Below are 16,843 nucleotides of genomic sequence, written 5' to 3'. Positions count from 1 at the left end.
AATCAGTTACCTGCCTGTCTGTAAGCCCACACTTTCAATCCACAAACCTAGGTAGATAGCTAGAAGATGGGGGGGGGGGAAAGAAAGAGACAGAGAGAGACAGACAGACACACACACACACACAGAGAACACTCTGCGTTCTCCCATTGGATCATAGACTTAGAATGAGAAGAGACCTTAGAAGTCATGTACGTCCTCATTTGAGATAGGAGGGAACTGCGGCCCAGTTAAATTTAGTGATTTGCCCAAGGCCACACTGGTATAGGTTGTAGGGTTCCAGTTCCAGTGCTTTTTTGCATTCAATGTAGCTCCCTTATGAATCCAGTTCTCTCCCAGCCTCCTTCCTCTCCTTTATGCGAAGGCTCATCCCAGAACTGAGGAAGGAATTCGCCATGTGCCCCATTACCCAGCCATCACCACCTAGAAAATGGAGCAGCTTTTTTTGCTCCTCGTGGAACTACAATTCCCAGGCACCCCAACTTAGAACATGCGCAGAAATTTGCCGGACCAGGAAGCCTGTTCTGCCCAGGCCATGACTCCAACGCCCAAGGTGCACCTCGGCGTTCCAGTCTCACCACTTCTTCCTCAACTACTACTCCCGACATGCGGAACAGCAGTGTACTACAACTACCAGCATGCCTAGAGCCCCTATCTTCCTTTCCCGCGCCGGCCAACATTTCCCAGAAAGCCAAGCGGCTCAGTTTTGTCGTCCCACGTGCGAAGGTGAGAGGCGGAGTCGGAACTGAATGTACTCCAGGATCTGGAATTGAGGCGATCCGAGATTTGGACTGCAGGCGGAATTTATTCCTTTCACCTTCCGCAGGAACTTGGTTTACCTTTGGGAAAAGGGTCCTTTCCCCCAGGATATCAGGGTAAGGTGCTTGGAGATCCTGAGCCTGGGGTGCTGAGTGTGCCAGGATGAGGAAGGGTCAGCCAGACCTTGACAGACATCTGACAGGAGGAGGCTGGAGGGAAGGGGACATTGGGAGGCGACAAGGGCTTTCCTTCCTTCCCTCCCCCTTCCTGTTGCCTAGCGCTTATCGGAGGCCGGGGGAGGGACTCGATGACCTAGGGAGAGCCTTCCCCTGGCCCCCTCCACTGCGGGTTTGTTGGGAGGAGGGGGTTGCCCCCAGAAATAGTTCGTTCTCCCGTGGAAGTCTTTACATGGAGGTTGCTTGTCAAGAAAGTTGTGGGTATTCAGGTAATAGGATGGTAGCTTTGGAGCTGGAAGGGAACTTGGAGGCCATCTTGTCCAACCCTTACATTAGTGAGTGTGAAGCCAGGGGCTGCCGTGGCTTACAGGAATAAGGACATCAGAATCACAGAATTTTAAGGTTGGAACAGAAGGAATTAAAGGAAACAAGTCTTTACTAAACACATACTCTGTTGTAGGCACCGGTTTAAGCAATTTACAAGTATTTCATTTGATCCTCACAACAACCCTGGGAGGTAGGGGCTATTATCCACATTTTACAGTTGGGGAAACGGAGGCACAGAGATTAAGTGACTTGCCCAGCGTCTGAGGTTGGATTTGAACTTGAGTCTTCCTGATTGCAGTCTATGGCTCTAAGAGACCTCAGCCTGTTTACTCCAAAACATATTCTGTCCTGGTCACACCATATCTGGAATGTTGTGTTTAGTCCTGGCAGACGTATTTTAAAAACATTAATAAGCTGAAGATCCCTCAGAGGAAGGCCTTCCATTGGGAAACTGATTGGAGGAGTTGGGGATTTAGCCTGGAGAAGAGGAAGCTCAGATGGGACTCTTAAAGTACTTCAAAGGCTAAAAGATGGTATTAAACTTGTTCGTTTGGCCCTAGAGACAAAACCCAAGCTGTGGCTGGAAGTTGCAAAAAAACACATTTCGGCTTAATGTGGTCCAAAAAACTGCCCTCCTAATAGAGCTATCCAGAAGTGGATTAGGCTGCCATTTGTGACAGCAGGTTATCCCTCACTTGATGTCTTGAAGTAAAGATGTGGCTGCTCAGTTACTAGGTGTACTGTAGGATCATAAACCCTAGAGCTAGAAGAGTTGTCATAGATGTCATCTAATATAACTCCTTTCTTTTACAGTAAAGGAAATGGAGGCCCTGAGAGGTTAAGAGACTTGCCTAGGGTCACATCTGAGGCAGGATCTGAATGGTGGCACAGTGGCTAGAGTGCCAAACCTGAAGTCAGCAAGACTCATTTTCCTGAGTTAAAATGTGGCCTCAGACACTTACTAGCTTTGTGATGCTGAGCAAGTCACTTAATGCTGTTTCCCTCAGTTTCCTCATCTGTAAAATGAGCTGGAGAAGGAAATGACAAATCACTCCGGTATCTCTGCCAAGAACACTCCAAATGGAGTCACAAAAGAGGCATGACTGAAAAGACTAAATTATTACTACTACTACTACTACTACTACCCTTCTGATTACAGGTCTAGTACTCCCACATACTGTGGATTCCTTTTCTGTTACAGGATGTAGTTCACAGGAATCAAGTATGAGGCCCACAACACTCCCAAGTACGACCCGAACCAGATTAAAATGTAATTAGAAAATATTTAACTAAATAAAAATACAGTAAAACAAATAATATATTTTAAAACCAAGTTGATATGTGGCCTACAGAGATTCTTATGTATGGTTTAGTGGCCTTGGTTTCTATTTGAGTTTGACACTTCTGGACTAATTACCTCTGAGGTTCTTTCCAGCTCTCATATTTAGGACCTTCATCTACTCATACCTAGACAGTTAAATAGCCTGCGGGTTGATCTGCCTGCCACAAGCCATTCCCCATTCTCGTCCATCCATTCAGCCACCAAAGCAATTTTCTTAAAGCATAGGTCTGACCATTAACCTCCTCCCTCCAAAAAACAAAAAAACCCAACAAAAAATTCTGGAGGCTTCCTCTTACTTCTGGGAGGGGAAAACCCTCAGGATTTCTGGCCAAAACAGAAACAATTGCTATTTACATTCACTGTGAGCCAATGTGGGCCCAAACAATGACCAAGTGAGGCTTGGCCTGGAACCTACTGTTGGCCAATCAATGACAGCCAGAGTGACTTGGGTTTAAGGTACAGTCCTTAAGAAATCTAGCTGGTAAACCTCAAGATGGCTTTTGAGGTTTCAGCTGTCAAAATTTACATTCCTTTGGCAGAGCATGTGCAGGTAAGGGTATGATACCCTAAGCGACAGAGGTAAAGGGGAGGGAGGGAGGAAGGAAGGAAGAGTGAATTATGTTGCCCAACTGGCCAGTTCTAGTTGGGTCCCCAGTGAGTTAGCTCCTATTACTACTCACAGAAGTTGTTGTTTGGCCTTCATTCTTGAAGAGGACCATGACATCAGGGAGGTGATGCCATGACATACAAGTGAATTGGATTTAATGAGGGAGGGCTGTGCAAAGTCACCACTCTCACTTTCTCCTCCAGAGCCATCTGGGTCCAATGAAAAGATCAGGAAGACAGGAGATGGCTCTGGAAGCAGTGGGGGAGACCCTGGCTCTCACTGTTTGGCCAACCTTAGGTCCCAGGCCAAGCCTCACTTGGTCATTGTTTGGGCCCTGATTGTTTCAGAGTGAATGTAAATAGCCATTGTTTCTGTTTTTGGCCCCTCCCAAATTGTTTTTTTTTCTTTTTGACTAGGTAAAAGAAGCCATTCTCTACCTCATTTCTTATCTAGCCTTAATCACTGAATGGGTGTTGCCTCAGTCAAACTGAGACCTGTCAAAAACTTTAGCTTAAAAAGGCCAAGGTCTTGCACTGCATCCAGGGCTATCTCCAGTCATCATGATCTATATTGTGCCACTGCACCCAGATGGCTCATGAGGCTGGTGATTTTGCACAGCCTTCCCTCACTTAAATCCACTTCACCTGCATGCTATGGCATCAACTCAATGTTCTCAAGAACTAAGGACAAACAACAAGGATCAAATACAAAATTGTATCTGTCATTCAAAATCTATCATAGCCTAGCCCTTCCTCATCTTACACCATCCCCTCCCCCATGTACTCTTTAATCCGTGATGCTGACTTCTTTGCTGTTCCTTAAACAAGACACCCATCTCTTAGCTTCATTTTTTCTGCCTCTTCCCAGTGCCTTCAATGTTCTTCCTCATTTGAGCCTCCTAAAGTCCTTCAAGTAAAAGCTAAACTCTCACCTACAGGAAGCCTTTCCTCAGTCCCTCTTAATTCTAGTGCTTTCCCTCTGTTTATGATTTCCTATTTTTGCTTGTTTGTGCATAGCTGTGTACATGTTATCTCCCCCTAGATTGGGAACTATTTGAGGGTTTTGTCTTTCTTCGTATCCTCAGCACTTGGTACAGGGCCTAACACACAGTAAGTGCTTAATAAATGATTGACTGAGTCTTTGACAGTTTTCTTCAGGTATTTGAAGAGCTGTTATATAGAAAGGGGTTAGATTCAGATGACAGACTAGAAGCACTGGGTAAGTTAATGGACATAGTTCAGCTCATTAAAAAAAACAAACTAGAGCTATTTGAAAATGGCAGATGTCTCAGAAAATGTAGTGAATTTCACATCTTTGGAAGATAGTGGCTGGTTGATCATTTGTTGGAAGCTTTTGAGGAGCAGGGTGACCGACATGGAATGGGAGATTAGATGATCTCTTTGATGCTTTCTAGCTGAGATCCTGGGGTTTCTTTTGGGCCAGAGACAACTTTTTGTCTTGTCAGCTTTCACCTCCCTTTTGGTTCCCTCTACCTCACGTCTTCCATCCCTGGGTTGATTGATGCTTTTTCTGGTCTGGGCAATTAATTGACATTAGTGTTCATTTCTCATCTCCTTTCGCCTACGTACTGTCTTCCCAGCCTCCAGATATGCGTCTGTCAGCCTTGCTAGCCCTGGCAGCCAAGGCCAACTTGCCTCGTAATTACCGCTATGGAATGAGCCGACCTGGATCTGTGGCTGACAAGAGGAGAAACCCTCCCTGGAGAAGACAGCGTCCAGTCCTCGTGGAGCCCATACCTGAGGATTCCTGGAATGTGTTTTGTGGGGACACGGTGAGGGATGCAGGGCTGACAGATATGGATGTCAGGGCAAAGGAGAGAATGGGCCTGAGGTTGTTCTCCTGACACCGTGTACCTACAGGTCGAGATCCTGGAAGGCAAAGATGCTGGGAAGCAGGGCAAAGTGGTTCAGATCATCAGGGAGAGGAACTGGGTTGTCTTAGAAGGACTGAACACAGTAAGTAGTGGGGACTGAGACCTTCACATTTCTGGTGGCCTCACTTCCTTGCCTCCTTCTCTACCAAAAATCAATCACTGATAACAGTAAAAAGAATGATTGAGGGCTGGGTACTCTCTCAGCTTAAATCCCCATGATGGTCCTTGGGAGAGATGGGAGGGGCTTCCTTATATCTGTTTCTGACTTCTTCCACCTTTCTTCTTACAGCATTTCCGGTACATTGGCAGGAGCAAGGATTACCGGGGAACCATGATCCCCAGTGAGGCCCCCCTGCTTTTCCGTCAGGTCAAGCTTGTGGATCCCACTGACAGGCAAGAGGGCAGGACATTGACCTTCTGGAGGATCATGAGGGCAGGAGCTTGGACTTTCTAGGTGGTGAAAAGGACAGAATGCTGGACTTAAGAACTCAGGAAGACCTGATTTTTGAATCCTGCTCCAGGCACTTGCTTGCTGTGTGACCCTAAGCAAGCCCTTCATCATCTCTGTGCCTCAGGCTCATCTGTAAAATGAGTAGTCTTTATGGCCAATTTTCACATCTCAATCAAAATGATCATTGTGGGATTGGACTGAAACAGAACCTCAGGAAATGCTGCCTAGCCTACAGCAGGGGTGCTATTTTGGAGAATAAGAAGAGAAATAGGTTAGCTTTATAGCAGGAGAATGTTTAGATGTCACACAGGATTTCCTAGGAGTCAGAAGAATTCAGTCTTTTACATTCTGAGAAGTTGATTCTTTGTGGTGGAGAAAGGATGTGGGGCCATACAAATTTGGTTCACTCTCCTTCCCTGCAGGAAGCCAACTGAAGTGGAATGGAGGTTTACAGAGGAAGGCGAGCGTGTACGAGTCTCCCTGAGGACAGGGAGGATCATCCCAAAGCCAGAGTTCCCCAGACCCGATGGCATCATCCCTGAGCAGTGGATTGGTGAGTTAGATTTGGCTAGCTTCTCATATGAGGGGTCTATTGGGGTAGGGCTTGAGGCATCACTGGTACAGACATGGCATTTGTGTTGGTGATCGTTAATTATATAAAAGGCAGTAATATGGAAGAAAGGATATCTGTTTGGCTCCAGAGGACAGAATTAGAAGGAGCAAGTGGAATTTGGAGAGGCTGATGACATATATCATCTTGGAAGACTGGGAGACCCCTTCCAGTTAGGTGGTGGTAGGTGGTACACTGGGTCTGAAGTCAGAAAGCCCCGTGTGATCCTCGGCAAGTCTCTTAACACCTTTCTGCCTGTTTCGTCAACTTCTAAAAGGGGTTGATAATAACACCTACCTCCGAGAGTTGTAAATGAAACGTTTATTAAGCTTTTAGCATAATGCCTAGCACATAGTAGGCACTTAATAAATGCTTATCCTTCCTTTTCCTCCTCTTGCTTCTCTGTCTTTATGATCCTAAGAAACATGCAGAGTCAGGGATTGGGGGGACTCAGTGAGCATGGAATGAAGTGGCTGGGGCAGCATCTATAGGTGGGTTAGTGGAAGAATGAGTCTTGTTCTGCTCGGTCTCAGAGAGCAGAACCAGGAGCAGTGGTGGGCATTTCCAGAGGCAGATTTTAATTCAATATGAAGAAAGCCTCCCAGCAGTTAGCTGTGTTCAAAAGTGGGATGGCCTGCCACTGTGGGTAGTGAGGCAGCTGAGCACTTGTAATGGATACTGTAGGAATGATTTATGCCCAGGTACAGGTTAGACTGGGCTATACAGCATCTAAGCTTCCTTCCAACTCTGAGATTCAGCTACTTGTGTATCCCTAACATAACCACCTTGGCTCTACAGATGGCCCCAAAGATACGTCAGTGGAAGATGCTCTGGAGAGAACTTATGTCCCCTGTTTGAAGACCCTGGGGAGAAGAAGTGATGGAGGCAATGGGGATTGTGGAGACTCGGAGGCACAGGAAAGTCTACTGGTATTAAAGCTACGGAGGGGACTGTCTTCTTCCCACCACTGCCCACCCCCCAGAACATGACCCTGGGTGTCTGAGGAATTGCTCTATTTACTATTGTCTAATAAAGATAAATGTGTAGATCTCTGTCTTGTAGGGAGAATAAAGGAACCTGGCTGAACTGCATTTCACCAGTGATGCAATGATGCTGTACTGGAATAGTCAGAGGTTAAACATTATGAAGGCCTTTCAGAGCCCCAGGAGTGAGAAATGGCATGAGATTTTGTGTGTAGGTTTGTCTCTTTCCTTTCCCCTGGGCCACTTGGCATGGTGGCAAGGAGGATCAGAATATTAGGCCAACTTTGTTGAGGTCAGGAAACGGAGGACCAGAAAGGGGAGATGACTGGACAAGGTCCTTCACCTCAGTGGGCCTCTTTCCCTATCTTTGAAATAAGGGGGTTGGACTGAACCATCACTCAGGTACCTTACAGTTCTAAATTCTATAATTTGAGGACTCCTTTGTGACTCCACCAGGAGGGCAGAAAGAGGCAGGTCAGCTTTGCCAGTGGATGGCAGTGGGTGAGGGGGCAGGAGTGATGGAGGACTTAACCTAATGGGGCATCTGTGAAATACACCAAAGAGACCTGGGTGGCAAGGTATCCTCAAGATTTACCCTTTGGGGCAGCTAGATGGTGCAGTAGATAGAACACTGGCTCTGAGATGAGGAGGACTGAGTTCAGATCTGTCCTTACACATTAGCTGTGTGACCCTGGGCAAGTCACTTAATCCTGATTGCCTCCAAAACAACAACAACAACAAAGATCTACCCTTTGCTCATACAGCATTCAGGGAAATAAGAGGCAGGAAGGATTCAATTTTTTAAAAATGGATTTTTAGAAGGCCATTTTTTTACATAACAGGCGGAAAAAAGTCTGAGGTCCAAGAAGAGTATGGTCAGGGATAGGCCAAAGATAAAAAGATGTGTTTTCCCTAAGTGAGAGATGATTAGCTCTAGGGCACTCATTTCTGTTGTGGTCTCATGTATGTCTTCGGGAACTTGGGAGTTTTAAAGGGTCTTGAGGCCTCCATTCCTATAACACTGTCAGCTTTCCTCTACTTCCAGGTCAGAAAGTGCTGGGCCCAATGGGGTCTTAGTGGCCACCAATACCAAATTTCGAGGAGATAGTTCAGGCCTGAAGACAGGGAGAAGTTCTGCATGGCAGCCTGAGGTGGGAAGAAGGGAGAGAGGCTTAAGATGTTAGAAGCTGCTCTGCCTTTGGGTCCCCACCCCTGAAGCTCCTCCAGTGGACAGAGATCTTTTGAGTATCTCTTGGTTCCCTGGCATTAGAAAACAGTAGAGGGTAAGGGTGGAGACATTGGTGATTCTATGCCCTCTTTGCTGAGGCACTAACCTGACCCCTTTCCACATCACCCTGTCCCATCACTCCATTTGTGCTGGGACTCACCTTGCTCCTGTAGGAAAAGCAGCCGATCCAGCAGGATCAGTGTCTCCACCAGTGGTGCTAACAGCAGTGCCAGGCTGAAGAATGCCACCACCCGATGTTCCTGTGTCATGCAGGCATGCAGGGAGGCCAGGTCCAGGGGCAGCCCAGGGTCCAGTCCCACCCGCTGTAGCCCTAGCTGTATGTACCTGCAGGGCAGTGAGTGGTAACAGGAGCATTTTAGGGTAGTGGAGATTCCCCTATTGGAAGTGTTCTGAGACAGAACCCTCCATCATAAGTTCCTTCCAGATTCTACTTTAAAGGATTATAGGCCAAGGTCTAGAGTAAGACTTGGAGACATCTCCACCTTCCCAACCCCTTTACTGAGGTGCCTCTCTCCCTTCCCATCCATGCATCCCCATTCCTTACTCTTCCAAGGGCAGCTCATGGGCCCTTGGGATGCTTTGCACCCCAGGTCTGCAGAGCCCTGGCTGGGCAGCCCGGATCACTGTCTCTAGGGCTGCTCGGTAGCAGTGGGTGCGGAGGCCGGGGCCTGCTCCCCGAAGCCGTTCTGCGTACTCTTCCAGAGCGTGGCAGGCACCCTCTCGGAACTTGTAGGGCAGCCTGTGGTCCTGGAGCCCACTAACCCAGTGGCTTAGGGGGTAGCCCCCAGGGGTGGTCAGCTTCATGTAGCAGCAGCCCACAGATGCCAAGGCCACTGCCTCGGGGCAGCAGGCAAAGTGCTGCAATAGAGTCACACTTAGGTCCCCACAGGCATGGAGGCCAGTCAGGAGCAGGCGTCGAGCAGGGGTCTGAGCTGCCTCTGACTTCAGGGGAGACAGAAGCTCCTGAGCCAAGGCAGTTGGGTCTACCCAGCTAACGACATGATTTGGGGGCTGGTGAGGGACAGCTGAGATGATCTGTGGGGGAAGGAAAGAACCAGCACTTAACACAGTGCCCAGCATAGAGCAAACCCTTAAGTTACAGTGGGCTAAATTCAGTAGCACCTAGTCTCTAGAGGATCACAGAGTTTGGGCTGGAAAGAATATTATCCTGGAGATAACCAAGTCCAACTCCTTAATTTGTATTGATGACAAAACAGCCCAGAAAAGAGAAGTGACCTCACTGTCACAATCAATAAGAGGTAGGGCTGAGATTTGAACTCTGATTTTACAACTCCAAAGAGAGCATTCTTCCCACTTGGACAGAAATAAGAAGGCATCACATTGTCTTCCTCCTACATACCTCTAATCAGGTTAGTACTCTGCTCACTATCACTTATCTACAAATGTTTACAGTTCTTTGGTACAAAGGGTCCTTCCCAGTCTGGTAGCATCCCACCTTTTTAGCATCCTCTTGTACTGTTATACTTGTACTCCAGGTCCCCTAACAATCCCAGGAATGTTCGTTCTTTCATTCTTGTTATTAAATTCCTACCCCTTTAAGTCAAGCCCAATTCAGGTAGGAAGCCTTTTCGGACCACCTCCTCCACCCACCGTCTCGGACTTTACCTAGCAATCTGTTCCAAACCTTTCTGATGCAGTCATTAAGTATCATAGTACTGTGTATTTCTCTTCTCTCCCATTAGTCTGTAAGCTCCCCGGGGTTGGGAGGGCCCTGCTTTATCTATCTAACATTACCACTCCCCCACCCCTGTGCCTAGCACTGTGCTTGGCATTACTAAGTACCTGTTAAGTAGGTAGCACTCTGTGTCTCTGTCTCAAACTCCCTTTCTTTCCTCTGCTGTCATAATCTGCACAGGCCCACCAGGGGTTGTGGTAATCAGGGGCTGGGGATGAGATGGTGTGGAGTCAGGATCCTTCTCCCCCATGGTCAAGAGTGGGGGCAACAGATTGGAGCAGGCCAGGCCTGTCCTGAGGAGAAAGTCTAAAATTATTTGATTCTGACAGCAGGGAAGAAGAGATACAGGTACGTGTGTTTCTGGCCCAAGTCTTTGGAATTGACAGCAGAACCCCCAATTGGAAACCTAGTTCAGGAATTCTTGGGAATAACTGTTATAACCCCTGCTATAAATGCTGTTAAGTACCATGAGTTTTATCATGTATTGACAGGCCCCCTCCCAAGAAGAGAAGTTAACACTATACCCTTCCCAAGGTCAGAGATGAAAGCAGAGCTATGCAAAAGACAGGAAGGAAACTGAGGTGGGAAGCCCAGACTTTGTAAGTCAGACAGCTCAAGTGGGAGAAGGTCATTTCAGGATCAGAAGAGCCTTGCATAGTTCTCTCAACCATGTTCTTGGGGAAGGAGTTTTACCTGTGGTTTCCTCCGTTCCTCCTTCTTCAGGATACTAAGGAGTTCCTGGTCCAGATGCCGGGCTCTTTCCACCAGTCTCCTATCCTTTTCAATGCCAGTCACAGAGAGCCCCAGCCCCAAGGCCAGGAATCGGGTGAGATGACCCTACAGTCATGAGGGTAGGGGTCAGAATACATCTCAGTTGTCCTTTTTACCCTTCCCACCAGGGGCTGAGAGGCCTAAGATCACATCAGAAAGTATGGAGACTCAGGCGTCCCTGTCTCAATCCCATCTCTTGGACATTCCCCCTTTCCTACTGCAGTTCAAATCCTTTCCTTCACCTTTTCTCCAACTTTGTACCTATGGTAACATGCCCTTATCTCCCTCTTTCCTCAAACCCAGAGTGGGTCTTGGGTGGACTACCTCCCAAGTTCTACCTAATGACTTGGAGGTGTCTCACCAACAGAAATAAGGGTTATAGACCTGGGGAAGACCGATATGAACTCACCTGGCCAGAGCCCACATCAACCACCTGGTTGCAGCCTGTAAGATCACTCAGTTTCTTCACCAGCTGGGGGAGAGGATTTGGAAGTAGAACAAAGATCTCTCAGCTACTGGCTCCTGCTCACTTGGGCAGAAGCCATTGACTGAAGGTAGAGAGGATAAGGGGAGTCTGCCAGATGAAAGGATCAGTACAGAAAGCCAGGATACCCAGAAACTAGAGCAGGGGGTCAGGTGGGGAAGAATGTGAGAAAGAGTAGGAAGCAGGTCCCTGCTCTTCTTGGAGAACAGAACCTGGCTTGACCTGCCCCAACCTGTTCACTCTCTCCCTGGATCATGGAGCGAAAGAGCCTACCCTCATATCCCCTCCTTGCCCCCATCTCTCCACAAATTCCATAAGCCCTAGGGGCTATGGATGTGACAAAAGGAGAGAGTTGGAGACAAACATAAAGAATGCTACACAGACACATCCAGAGAGGCAGATGCCAACCAAGATGGAAAGGGAAAAACAGAAACAAACTCAAAGAAAGATGGCAGCTAGAGAGAAGAGGAGAAACAGGGGGGGTTGGGGTAGGGGGGACTGTGGGCTTGGAGTCCTTGGAAGGGCAGAGATCTCCACATTTCCCTCCTCTGCCCTCACCAATCCTACCTCCCCCTTCTTCCCTCAGTACTCCCTTCTCATTCCCAGGCCATTCCTCACCTCTCCTAGTCGCCTTATCTCATGCTGTTTCTTGGGCTTGACATGTTTCCGAAATTGGGCTGCCAGCCGGGAGCTCTGGCTGGGGTTCTCCTGGAACTCAGATGGGCCCAGGGACTCAGGTGTCCGAGTAAAGGCCAAGGCACGGGCAGTAGTCTTCAGGGCCAGAAGGGTCAGTGGCCACACTGATCTGTACCTGAGATAGCCCAGGCCCTCCTGTGAATGTTCCCACCACCACCAGAACAGAACTTAATTACAAAATAAGGTGTTCATGAAGTCTTTGGGCAATTTTACCTTCAAATGACACTGCCCATGAATTTATAGATGGTTACATGAAATTAATTCTTGATATTTTTTGTTTACCTGGAAACCACTCCCATACCTGATCTCTTCTCCAGCACTAGGCATCTCAAGTAGCATGGTAGCAATTTGGGGTGGGGTCAGCCCATCTAGGACTTCTTGCCATGAGCTGGGGAGCTTCTCCCACAAGGAGTCTGTAAAAAACTCCTAGGGAGTAAGAGAAAACCAGTCAGCAGCTGCACACTGCTAAGGGCCCCCTAAACTGTCTATCACCACTTCTCCCTCATTCTCCAGACAGGGGATGTATGTCTCCAGGTACTTTGGATCATAATAATTAAAGATGGAAGGGCAGTTAGAGTTCTTCTTCCCTCCTAGTCTACTTTTTCCCCTCATTTTGAAGATGGAAAACAGAAAATTTGGAGAGCTTCCTGATATGAAAAATGAAAACTGGACCAGATGATCTTGAAGTTATTTTTCATCCAGATCCTAGGAGCAAGAGTAGTTAACTGATTTTCCCAAAGTCATAAAGTGCCAGGATTTGAATCCATGAATGCCTCCCATTTGTACCTGCAATTTTATCATTTAGGCTTTAGTTGGAAGGATGTGCAAAGTGATAACGGACAAAAGAAATCCATAAATGTCCTAAAAATATATAGTTTGTGTTACCATCCATTCCTTCTTCCATACACATATACCCCCATTCCTGCCCTTAAACTGCTCCAACTCCCAGCCTTATTTACAATGATGTAGGCATCCAGGATGAATCCATAGAGGGGAAGAACACGGGTCAGGTCCACAGCTAGCTGCCGCCTTCCCTCCAAAGAGAGGTTTCTGGCAGCAAGGCCAGGCATCCTGAGGACCTACAGAGAGAACAGACAGAAGAACTCCAGATGGGACCGTTCCTGCCCCCAACTGAGGCTGCACCTAATATGAAAAAGATCTGTGGGATTTAGTGGGCTTAAGCTACAGTGATAGGCATGTATCCAAGAATAACGTACCTAGTCCTAGTCAGACCATGCCTGGGTACTGTGTTCAATTTTGAAGTACCCTATTTTAAGAAGAGAATTGATGAACTGGCAAGTATTCAGAGGAGGCACACCAGGAGGGTGAAGGATCTTGAGGATGTTTAGCTTGGAGAAGTGCTGGAAGGATATAACAGCTGTCTTCACCTATCTGAATGGCTACCATGGAGGAAGGACTGGCCCCAGAAAGCAGACCTCAGAACAATGGGTAGAAGCTGCAAAGAATTAGACTGAGACTTAATATAAGCAAAGATTTAATGACAGGACTATCACAATATGGAATGGGCTCCTTCCGGAGGCAATGGGGTTTCTCATCACTAAAAGTCTTCCACATGGGCTAGATGAACACTAATTCAGGGTACAGCCCTGTGGAATCTTTGGGTTTGCACTAGGCAACCTCTGAGGTCTCTTCTGTGATCCCTAATGAGCAAGGCTTTGACCACTGGCTCTTGTGACAAAGAGGGCCTTGGAGACATCAGGGACCTGTATCCTATTTCTTTAAATCCCACTACCTCTAGACCATGAGGAAACAGTTAGGATCATTGAATGTTCAAAGTCAGAAAGAATCTTGGACACCATGTACTTCAACATTTTCCTTTGAAAAATGGGGAAACTGGCACCTAAAGTGGTGTTCCCCACCTCATGTTCTGCCTGTCTTCCCCCAGAGACCAGATCCTTAGGTGCTTATAATTGGTCCTAGCAATAATATTAATAATCACTAGTAGTGATATATCACTTTAAGATTTGCAAAGCACTTTATAAATACTATCTCATTTGATTCTTACAACGACCCTTGGAAATAGATAAAAATTATCCCCATTTTAGATATGAGGAAACTGAGGCAGACAGATTTAATCACTTGGCCAGGGTCACATAGCTGGTAAGTGTCTGTGGCTAGATTTGAACTGAGGGCTTGCTGCATATCCATCTGCTTTGCCATCTAGTTGCCTAGATTTTAAAGAAAGAAGATGCACAGCTAGAACATCAATAAGAAAGAGGAAAAGATCTTTATATTTACAGCAGCTTTTTTTTTCAAGAACTGGAAACTACATAGGTACCCATCACTTGGGGAATGGCTGTATGAATTATGGCATATAAATATAACAATACTATTGTGCTGAAGGAAATGAAAAGACGATTTTGGAGAGACCTGGGAAGACCTGTAGGAAATGATAGTCAAGGGAGCAGAACCAAAACACTTTATAATATAACATCAATACTATAAAAACGGAAAAATTCTGAAAATCTTAAGATAACTCTAATCAACAATCAACCATGATTTCAAAGGAATGATGAATGCTGTGTACCTCTTGACAGATGATGGACTGACAGCAGAACAAGAAAATAATTCTTTGATGCAGCAAATTGTTTTGTTTGACTATGCTTCTATGAGACAATGGCTCTTTGTTTCTTTCTTTTTCTCTATCTTTCCAGTGGTTGGGAGGAGGTGGGAGAAAAAAACAAACTAAATGATATTTTTTAAAAAATGAATGAAAAAAAGCACAGGAAGGAAGGAAAGATATATTTATAAAGCACCTGCTATGTACCAAGTGCTTTACAAATATCACATTTAAGACTCACAACCACCTGGGGATGTAAGTGCTGGCATCTTAAAATTGAGGAAACTGAAGCAGAGGTGAAATTGTTGCTGTTTGGGGTGCTGGGGACCCCGAAATGCAAGGGCACAAGGGGTCTGCCTCAAAAGAATTCAACCACTCAAGCCTTCTTTCAGTCAGAGTAGCACGGTTTTATTATAACATGGGTTAGTCAAGCAAGATTCCTAGTAAATCTGCTACTGTGTCCCCAGTAGGAACAACAAGACTCTAAGAATCTGCACAATTTAATGGGGTAAGATTGGTACTTAACATACAAGAAACTACAGTGAGAAGATCTAGATGGGATTAAGGAGTGGTAAATAGCCTGGGATGGACAATGAACCGAGGTAAGTGGTTGGAAAGCCACAGTAAAAGGGCAGTTAAAATGACTGTATGGTATCTAGGTAGAAATGTGTGGGAAAGGTCAGGGGCTGGGTTGCATTCAAAGACATGGTCTTTTCCTTTTAAGGTTCCAGCGAGAATCCCACAACCCCCTCAAAATGACTTGCCCAGGGTCACATAGCTAAATGACTGAAACCACAGAGGACCCCACCCTTGCTCTACTTATTTTGCCAACTATCTGAATAAAAATTATATTTAGGGGGAAAAAAATGACCCTGAGAATGGCAGGAGCTAATTTTGAAAATTATAGTCTCCTTGCTGTTCCATGAACAAGACATACCATCCCTCTGCTTGGGGCTTTTTTTTCTGGCTGTCCCTATTCCTAGAACACTCTCATTCCTCTGCTCCAACTACTGACCTCCTTAGCTTCCTTTAAGTCCCAACTAAAATCCCACCTTCTACAGGCAGTCTTTCCCAGCCCCTCTAAATTCCAATGCTTTCCCTCTTTTAATTATTTCCTATTTATCCTGCATATGGCTTGTTTTGTATACATTTGTTTGCATATTGTCTCCCCCATTAGATTGTAGGCTCCTTGAGGTCAGGAACTGTCTTTTGCTTTTTTTTGTATCCTTCCTCCCCTCCCCCCCACTTAGCACAGTGATTGACACATAGTAGACAACTTAATTTTAAGTTCCTTGAGGGCAGGGACTGTCTTTTGCCTCTTTGTCCCCAGCACTTAGCAGTGGCTGACACATAGCAGGCTCTTAAAATGTTCATTATTTCCTATTTATCCAGCATACAGTTTGTCTCTGTGCGTGCGTGTGCACGACAGTGTGCTCATACTGTCTCCAACATCAGGCTGTAATCTCCTTGAGGTCAGGGGCTGTTTTTTGCCTCTTTTTGTATCCCCAGAACTTAGCATAGTGACTGGCTTATAGTAGGTGCCTGGTAAACGTTTGTTATTTCTTATTTATCCCTGTATATAGCTTGCTTTGTGTGTATATACACGGATGTATATTATACACTCATATATGTTTGCATAGTCTCTCCCATTATATTGTAAGCTCCTTGAGGGCAAGGGCCATCTTTTGCTTCTTTTTGTATTCCCAGCACTTAGGACAGTGACTGGCACATTGTAGACACAATAAATGTTCACTGATTGCCTGATTAAAAATAGCTTAGAAGGAAGATGGGGAAGCAGAAGTGAGCCAGGTTCCTGTGACCACTAGCACATTGGCTGGACCCAATAGGCTAAACACGTGCCCGAGAAAAGGTGGTGGAGATAGCGTGGGAACGTAGATACGTCACAGAGCAGTAACGCTGGGCAACGTCATGCGCTGGCCAGTGTGGGGCGGAGCCTCCGGGCCCTAGCAGGCATGAGGGCCAAGAAAAAGACTACTCCAACAACCCCAGGCTCCGCCCCGCCCGCCCTCCTCCCGGAAGTGAGGCCCGACCCTACAGCGCGCCCCGGCCCCGCCCCCCTCAGTCCCCTACCTTGCTCTCCGAGTTGTACTTGCACGGGGTCCGAGGGGCCGGGGAGCGCGTGCCGCCCCCGCCCCCGCGAGCCCCCCGCCACTCCCCTTTCCGCTTCCGCTCCCTTTTCCCCAGTGGGAGTCGCTCTCC

At 46.8% G+C, this 16,843-nt stretch overlaps 2 protein-coding genes across 3 annotated transcripts; one reads left to right on the top strand and one right to left on the bottom strand.

The window, feature by feature from the left end:
- Window positions 1–703: 703 nt before the first annotated feature.
- Window positions 704–7,254, top strand: MRPL24 (mitochondrial ribosomal protein L24). The gene is given in 7 exon segments (XM_020991502.2): window positions 704–872; window positions 4,809–5,000; window positions 5,089–5,184; window positions 5,392–5,495; window positions 5,976–6,106; window positions 6,962–7,029; window positions 7,031–7,254. Coding segments are annotated over 6 exon segments (651 nt in total). The 5' UTR covers window positions 704–872; window positions 4,809–4,817; the 3' UTR covers window positions 7,100–7,254.
- A 684-nt stretch (window positions 7,255–7,938) lies between these two features.
- Window positions 7,939–16,796, bottom strand: METTL25B (methyltransferase like 25B). 2 transcript variants are annotated; one of them, XM_020991499.1, is made up of 10 exons: window positions 16,715–16,794; window positions 13,260–13,498; window positions 13,002–13,121; window positions 12,344–12,468; window positions 11,965–12,157; window positions 11,272–11,334; window positions 10,785–10,928; window positions 8,940–9,430; window positions 8,535–8,719; window positions 7,939–8,292 (listed from the first exon to the last, which is right to left on the bottom strand). In XM_020991499.1, the coding sequence occupies exons 3-10, from the start codon at window positions 13,110–13,112 to the stop codon at window positions 8,171–8,173; spliced, it is 1,434 nt and encodes a 477-aa protein (XP_020847158.1). In that variant the 5' UTR covers window positions 13,113–13,121; window positions 13,260–13,498; window positions 16,715–16,794; the 3' UTR covers window positions 7,939–8,170. The 2 variants fall into 2 exon arrangements, with proteins under 2 accessions (XP_020847158.1, XP_020847157.1); XM_020991498.2 differs by lacking the exon at window positions 13,260–13,498 and having other exon boundaries at window positions 16,715–16,796.
- Between the last annotated feature and the right edge of the window lie 47 nt (window positions 16,797–16,843).

This window comes from Phascolarctos cinereus, unplaced genomic scaffold, assembly GCF_003287225.1.
Source record: "Phascolarctos cinereus isolate Bilbo 61053 unplaced genomic scaffold, phaCin_HiC Scaffold_5;HRSCAF=322, whole genome shotgun sequence".
In the NCBI taxonomy this organism is placed as follows: Eukaryota; Metazoa; Chordata; class Mammalia; order Diprotodontia; family Phascolarctidae; genus Phascolarctos; species Phascolarctos cinereus.
This window is presented reverse-complemented; position numbering and strand designations above follow the sequence as displayed.

Coding starts and splice junctions, on each gene's coding strand:
- METTL25B (XM_020991498.2), bottom strand. CDS start 13,112: ATGCCTGGCCTTGCTGCCAGAAACCTCTCTTTGGAGGGAAGGCGGCAG. Junction 12,158..12,343: donor AGTGCTGGAGAAGAGATCAG/GTATGGGAGTGG, acceptor GGGCTATCTCAG/GTACAGATCAGTGTGGCCAC. Junction 9,431..10,784: donor AGGAACGGAGGAAACCACAG/GTAAAACTCCTT, acceptor CTTCCCCCACAG/ATCATCTCAGCTGTCCCTCA.